The 8,275-nt window shown below is 42.2% G+C and overlaps 1 protein-coding gene across 1 annotated transcript; it reads right to left on the bottom strand.

Moving 5' to 3' along the window:
- Positions 1–4,869: 4,869 nt before the first annotated feature.
- On the bottom strand, positions 4,870–7,860 carry LOC139371407 (zinc finger protein 572-like). Its single transcript, XM_071111801.1, has 2 exons — positions 7,612–7,860; positions 4,870–7,363 (listed from the first exon to the last, which is right to left on the bottom strand). Exons 1-2 carry the CDS (start codon positions 7,784–7,786, stop codon positions 6,417–6,419), a joined length of 1,122 nt encoding a protein of 373 aa, XP_070967902.1. The 5' UTR covers positions 7,787–7,860; the 3' UTR covers positions 4,870–6,416.
- Positions 7,861–8,275: the final 415 nt, after the last annotated feature.

The raw sequence follows: 8,275 nt of genomic DNA, 5'->3' as shown, positions 1-8,275 counted from the left end.
GAAGGGCTATAAACTGACTGTTACAAAATGTTTCAGTTTGTTCTGGATGGAATCTGGAGGGTGGAACTAAAAAGACATCTGTAAGTACAGTATTTTCATTTGGGTTCAGGTTCCTTCAAAGCTATTGGAAGGCAGGATAAAATCATGTCATTTTTCTTGCACAACCTTCTCCTTTCTAACCTCCTCCTTCCTATCCTCCCTCACCTCCTCCTCCTTCCTTTCCTCCCTCACCTCTTCCTCCTTCCTTTCCTCCCTCGCCTCTTCCTCCTTCCTATCATCACTCACCTCCTCCTCCTTCCTATCCTCCCTCACCTCCTCCTTCCTTTCCTCCCTCACCTCTTCCTCCTTCCTATCCTCCCCCACCTCCTCCTTCCTTTCCTCCCTCACCTCTTCCTCCTTCCTATCGTCCTTCACCTCTTCTTTCTATCCTCCCCCACCTCCTCCTTCCTATCGTCCTTCACCTCCTCTTCCTATCCTCCCTCACCTCCTCCTCCTTCCTTTCCTCCCTTACCTCTTCCTCCTTCCTTTCCTCCCTCGCCTCTTCCTCCTTCCTATCCTCACTCACCTCCTCCTCCTTCCTATCCTCCCTCACCTCCTCCTCCGTCCTTTCCTCCCTTACCTCTTCCTCCTTCCTTTCCTCCCTCGCCTCTTCCTCCTTCCTATCCTCACTCACTCACTCACCTCCTCCTCCTTCCTATCCTCCATCACCTCCTCCTTCCTTTCCTCCCTCACCTCTTCCTCCTTCCTATCCTCCCCCACCTCCTCCTTCCTTTCCTCCCTCACCTCTTCCTCCTTCCTATCGTCCTTCACCTCCTCTTTCTATCCTCACCCACCTCCTCCTTCCTATCATCCTTCCCCTCCTCTTCCTATCCTCCCTCACCTCCTCCTTCCTTTCCTCCCTCGCCTCTTCCTCCTTCCTATCCTCACTCACCTCCTCCTCCTTCCTATCCTCACTCACCTCCTCCTCCTTCCTATCCTCCCTCACCTCCTCCTCCTTCCTTTCCTCCCTTACCTCTTCCTCCTTCCTATCCTCCCCCACCTCCTCCTTCCTTTCCTCCCTCACCTCTTCCTCCTTCCTATCGTCCTTCACCTCCTCTTTCTATCCTCCCCCACCTCCTCCTTCCTATCGTCCTTCACCTCCTCTTCCTATTCTCCCTCATCTCCTCCTTCCTAACCTCCCTCACCTCCTACTTCCTATCCTCCCTCATCTCCTCCTTCCTATCCTCCCTCATCTCCTACTTCCTATCCTCCCTCAACTTCTCCTTCCCATCATCCCTCACCTCCTTACTCCTATCCTCCCTCATTTCATCCTTCCTATCCTCCCTCACCTCCTCCTTCCTATCCTCCCTCATCTCCTCCTTCCTATCCTCCCTCACCTCCTACTTCCTATCCTCCCTCATCTCCTCCTTCCTATCCTCCCTCAACTCTTCCTTCCCATCCTCCCTCACTTCCTCTTACCCTTCCTCCCTCATCTCCTCCTTCCCATCCTCCCTCACCTCCTCCTTCCCATCCTCCCTCATCTCCTCCTTCCCATCCTCCCTCACCTCCTCCTTCCCATCCTCCCTCACCTCCTACTTCCCATCCTCCCTCACCTCCTCCTTCCTATCCTCCCTCATCTCCTCCTTCCCATCCTGTGAATTGAAGGAACGTTGGCTGGTGCACAGTGCACTGTTCAGATGCTGGAATTATTTTGAATGAAGGAGTGAATCTAACCTAGTTTTTGAAGGGATTTGTTTGACAATCAGATGAAAACATCATGACTGGTTGTGCTCATGGCACATTAAAAGGTAACACATTTTACAGATTTACATGTCAGTCTGAGGGGGGCCCCATGCACAGACTGGCCTGTGCATGGGGCCTCCAAATCACTAAGTCCGCCCCTGCCCCCACCTCTTCTCCACAAGGTCACTGATTAGTCAATAACTCAGTGACATTTAAGCCTTCCGCCAGACTCAATTATTTCACCATTATCAAAGCAGTTTGCTAAACCTGGAACAAGGCAGCTAGTGAAAGGGTATGTTTTCCTACTGAAATACAGTGACTGCATTCCAACACAAGCCTCATTCATGTAAAATGAACATTCTAATGGTAGAATAGCCATATACACTGATTGTACAAAATATTAGGAACACCTGCTCTTTCCATGACATAGATTGAAAGCTATGATGTATTGATGTCACCTGTTAAATCCACTTCAGTCAGTGTAGATGAAGGAGAGTGGACAGGTTAAAGAAGGATTTTTATGCCTTGAGACATGGATTGTGTATGTGTGCCATTCAGTATGTGCGCTAGGCGCACTGGTTTAAGTGTGTCAAGAACTGCAACAGTGCTGGGTTTTTCAAGCTCAACAGTTTCCAATGTGAATCAAGAATGGTCCACCAGCCAAAGGACATCCAGCCAACTGTGGGAAGCATTGGAGTCAACATTGGCCAGCATCCCTGTGAAATGCTTTCAATATCTTGTAGAGTCCATGGCTAGATGAATTGAGACTGTTGTACACTTATGTATCTAATGGCTAGAGGTCCTGTTACACTGAATACAATACTCTTAATAAACATATTAAACACATTTCAAATGTTTTATGTATGTAAGTCTGGGACTGAAACATATTACTTACTTAGTCTTTTTCATTCTGGGTGGGAGAAGAGACTGCAACAATCTTCTGCCATTTGAGTCTGTCTTGTGCCCTGTCCCATGAGAGACCCATATATGATTTAGTTATTATTTGTAATAATGACAGACAGCTCAAAATCAAATCAACTAGGCTGAACTCAGGAGGAAGGCCTGTGTTTTCCATTACAGTGATGATGAGGCTATCAACTAACATAGCATGAATACTCCACCTCATTTGACGCTGCTGTCTGCACAGCGGCAGTTATCGTTCTGATTAGCTCTATCGAGGGGAGGGGGTGTAACTGCTCTGCTTTATGATGGCATAATGATAAATAATAACACTGGTGAATAGGGTGATGAATGTCTAGTTGGGACCCTTGAAATCAACTTGAAGTTGTACACTTATTTATTGCACAAAGAAACTGATGAACTAAAACACTGCCTTATTCAACTATTCAACTATCATATATCGACAGCTGGCAATTTAACAATTCAAGAAAGTGCTGAAAGTGTTGATTGTTTGAAATATCTGGATTCGAGGCTAGATTCGGGATTATCTTCTGGAAAGAATATACGTTTGGGTTACTATACAGATCTAAGAATTGTTTTACTGTATCGATCTGAAAGACTTTAGTAGCCCACCGTCTGCTTCCCATCCTAAACTATGATGACGTCATCTGTCAAAACACAAAACAAGACCTTACTTTGCCAATTAGATGTAATTCATAACCATCTTTGCAGATGAATTCTTGGATGCTGTTATAAGACATCATTGCCCACGGTATGAATCACTAAATGGGCAGAAGACGACTGCATTGGCACCAATTTATTTTGAAATGAATCAACTTACATTTCCCAGTATTTATTAAGGAACACCACACTTTATAAGACTCACATTACTTCTTTCGAACAAGAGCAGCAATTAAAAATTCCAAGGGAACATCATGAGGGTTGAAGTACGATCTTTCAGACACAAAGGGCCCAACTGACTGCATCCCACAGTGAATTTAAGAAAGCCATTTTTCAAATGTTAAGAACAAACTGTTTGTGTTTTTAACTAATAGAAACATCAAAATGTGGAGATATTTGTAAATATGGCTACCAGCTCTCACAGTCTCACGTCAGAATTAATGTTCATCCATGTTTCTCAATCGTCAAAATTTCAAAGTTGTTCCCAATGTCACATTTCAAAGTGTTTAATATTAAGTTAAGTTAATTCTTAAGGTTAGGCATTAACGCAGAATGGTTATGGTTTGGGACAGGCTTAAAACAGAAATATCAAAAACAACTTTCTATTGCTGGATTTGAACTTGCAACCTTTGAAATCAAAGGCAGATGCTTACCAAAACCGTACCAAATCCGAAACCTACTTGAAGGTAACAGCGCTCACTGTTGCCCCTAGTGGCCGGATTCCACATAATCTCCCGACATCCTCAGATGTGGATAGATGTCCAATACTGACTGGCCTGGCAAAGTATGTATTTATATATGTATTATAAGTACTTAGATTAATTAGATGTATTAGTAGTGTTAGCGGTTGTTTTTATTGGTCGTTTTTATTGTACAACTAGTTGTACAAAACTTTTTTATGCAGTTAATGTACATTTTTATTATTATTATAATTATTGAATTATTAGATAGTAGTTGCCTTGTTATTATCGTTACTCTGTTTAGTATTTTTCATTTGGACTTGAAAAGGAGAAATAATTCAAGTGTACCATCTAGTGTTCAAACATAGTATTACAACAACATTGGTGAGGATAGATTCTCTAACAGACCCACTGATCACTCTAGCTTGTTGACCTGATGTGACCATTTGTTTTATTCAGAAACAGACATTCAGAAATAAACATTCCAACACATACTTAATCAATATGACAGAGTTAGTTTATTTGCAGGGAGACCAAACAGCTCCAACTGGAATCATCACAAGGAAATCAAAGGGGATGGCACCAAAATGAACATTATATTTCTCTCAAACATAGTTAGTGTCACCTAACACATAGCATGTTATTTATCAGCTCATTTAAATCAATGCAGATGTACGGTGCCTCAGTAATGGGTGCGAAACACATCACACATTCTATAACAATCTAGTCTTACAATTAAAGTACCTTCAGAATGTGTTCACAAACCCTTTACTTCTGACACATTTTGTTGTGTTACAGCCTGAATTTAAAATGGATTCAATTGAGATTGTATCACTGAACTACACACAATACCCCATAATGTCAAAGTGTAATTTTGCTTGTGTCATTTTATTTATTTTTTTTAGTAAAAAGTTAAATGCTGAAATGTCTCGAATTTATGGCAAGCCTAAAAAGGTTCAGGAGTAAAAATGTGCTTAACAAATCGCATAATAAGTTGCATGGACTCATTCCGTGTTCAATAATAGCTGTTAACATGATTTTGGAATGACTACCCTGTCTCTGTACCCCACAGATACAATTATCTGTAAAGTCCCTCAATCGAATAGTGAATTTCAAGGACAAAGGGAGGTTTTTCAATGCCTCACAAAGAAGGTCACCTATTGGTAGATGGGTAAAAAAAATAAAAAAGCAGACGTTGAATATCCCTTTGAACATAGCAAAGTTATTAATTACACTTTGGTGGTGTAACAATACACCCAGTCATTACAAAGATACAGGTGTCCTTCCTAACTCAGTTGCCGGAGAGGAAGGAAACTGCACAGAGATTTCACCATGAAGCCAATGGTGACTTTGAAACAGTTTGTTTAATGGCTGTAATAGGAGAAAACAGAGGATGGATCAACAAGTTACTCCATAATACTAACCTAAATGACAGAATAAAAATATTCCTGTTTGCAACAAGGCACTTAAGTAATACTGCAAAACATTTGGCAAAGAAATAAACTTTTTATCCTGAAAACAAAGCATTATGTTTGGGGTAAATCCAACACAACACATCGCGGAGTACCACGCTTCATATTTTCTGGCTGCATCATGTTATGGGTATGCTTGTCATCAGCAAAGGAAATTTGGGGGATAAAAAGAAACAGAAAACAGCTATAAGCACAGGCCAAATCCTTTTCAACAGACACTGGGAGACAAATTCACCTTTCAGCAGGACAATAACCTATAACACAAGGCCAGATATACACTGGAGTTACTTACAAATACCAAATTGAATGTTCCTGAGTGGCCTAGTTACAGTTCTGACTTGAACCGGCTTGAAAATATATGGCAAGACTTGGAAATGGCTGTCTAGCAATGATAAACAATCAATTTGACAGAGCTTGAATATTTTTTTTATGATAAAATGGACAAATACTGTAAATACAATCCAGGTGTGCAAACTCTGAGAGACGTACCCAGAAAAACTCACAGCTGTAATCACCACCAAAGGTTCTTCTGTAAAGTATTGACTCAGGGGTGTGAACACTTGTGTAAAAGAGATATTTCTGTATTTCATTTTCAATACATTTCAAAAATATATTTTCACTTTGTCATTATGGGGTATTGTGTGTACATGGGTGAGATTATTATTATTTTTTAAATCCATTTTGAATTCAGACTGTAACAACAAAATGTGGAATTAGTCAAGGTGTATGAACACTTTGAGGCGCTGTTACTGTAGAATTAGTAGCACTGAAAATAAAAAATGTATTTATTTATTTCTCTTCCCAAATGCTGGGCACTTTGAGAACAGAAGGCTCTGTCTATCTAGCCTCGTAATTACCAGACTGATTCTGTGGTAGCGAACCATTCACGTAAGCTTGTGAGATCAGTCGGTTTCCGAGGTTACTGTTTATCCACTCCTGGGCTCTTTCCACTATTATTATTCTACCTCTCTTGGATGTGAGTTCTGAGGTGTCTCTTGATCTGGCTGGACTGACTGAATCCTTTCCCACAGACAGGACAGGAGTAGGGTTTCTCCCCTGTGTGTACTCTCAGGTGAGCCTTCAGGTGGGCTGACTGGTTGAAGCGTTTACCACACACGTAGCAGCGGTAAGGTCTCTCTCCTGTGTGAATTCGCTGGTGTTCCCTAAACTTCCCTGAGTAGCTGAAGCTTTTGCCACACACACCACAGTGAAAGGGCTTTTCCTTAGTGTGAGAACGCTGGTGGACCTTGAGGTAACTGGTAGAGGTGAATGACTTCCAACAGACTGTGCACATGATTTGCCTGTGACTAGTGTCACCACTGTGTGGTACTGTGTGGGATGGCATGTGTGCCTCCAGTTGGGATAGCTCACAGAACACGGCTCCACACTGAGTACATGAGTGTGTGTCTGTATCCTCCTCTGGTCTCTTTTCTAGATCTCTCAGAACAATAGGAACACTTTCCGTGTTCTCATTGTTCTGACTTTGTGTTCTAAAAGAGTCTGGACTTACTTCAGAGACGGGCTGAGACTGAGGCGAGTCACTGGTTGGTTCTGATAGTGATACTCCATAGCCATCAGGTTCTGTTTTGATCTGTCCAATTGTGTTGGTCAGTAGAGACTCCCTCACTCTGTTCTCCACAGTTTTGGTTCGGGGAAGATGTGAAGGCTGAGGTCGGTCCTCATCATTTTTCACACAGGGAAGAGTAGATATGGAGTCTTCTTTGGTATCAGACTCCGGTACTTGAAGCTGCTCTTCCTCCTGACTGGTCCCGAGTTCACCCTGTTCCTCTTTAATCTGTGTGGTCTCAAGGTCCTCCTGGCCAAGCCTGGGCCTCCACTCCTGCTCACAGTGCTGTTGTTCAGGGGGAGTTCGCGGCTCTGAGACCCAAGAGAGAATGGGCTGAGGGGCTGTGGGAAAGAAGACAAGTTAAAATTGAGATCAATGAAAGTAATGACAGTTGTTGACTCTTGATTGACAAGACCACCACTGCGTTAGCTAAGTGTAGTTTGTTCTGGGAATGGCATAGGCAGCTATGTATCTATCTCTGCCCTACAGAGTCAAATTCTGTAGAATACAATGTAACACGTTTCTAACTATGTAGATAACTCGTGCAGATGAGAAGAAAGTACAGTCGTTTAGCTAGCTTGCTACATACCCGGCGGTAGGACCGGTGTGAATAAGTGTCGTTTAAGGTATTGGTTCTCTCGCTTTGTCCGGGATATTTCTTCCTGGTACTCGGAGATTGTGTCTGCGACAACTCTTAGTATTTCCTCAGCAGCTTGCATGAGACGCTCAGTCAGATACACATTCAGATATTGTAATTTAGTCATCGTTGGACGATTTAAAGCTGGCAAAAGATCTTCCCGAAATCCACGTAGAATTTGTTGTCAAACATGAACGCTGTACTGCACGGAAGTGATGTCAGCGCGCTAGGCACATGTGGGCGGGTTCACCATAGAAATGTCCTGAACATAGAATGGATCTTTAATCTATATCGATTTCTAGATCTTCAAACAAACGAAAAATATTTTATGCAGCACACTACATCACCTTAATTTGCAATGCCATTGATATACAATAATCTAATATTAGTCTTATATATGCCGGTACATTATACAGCAGGTAATAAATCAAACAGTTACTGTAAATCAAGGCATTCATTTTTATTTTATACCAGAAGTCAAGTCTTTGTACAGTATAGCCTCCACATAAGTGTTAGGGTGAGAAAAAAAAAAGTTGTATTTATTTTTTATTATATGTGCACTTTAGTGGACAGTACGACCAGGGCGGACATATTGATTTAGAGGCCCAGGCAGAGG

The sequence above is a fragment of the Oncorhynchus clarkii genome, chromosome 17 (genome assembly GCF_045791955.1).
Source record: "Oncorhynchus clarkii lewisi isolate Uvic-CL-2024 chromosome 17, UVic_Ocla_1.0, whole genome shotgun sequence".
Lineage (NCBI taxonomy): Eukaryota > Metazoa > Chordata > Actinopteri > Salmoniformes > Salmonidae > Oncorhynchus > Oncorhynchus clarkii.
This window is presented reverse-complemented; position numbering and strand designations above follow the sequence as displayed.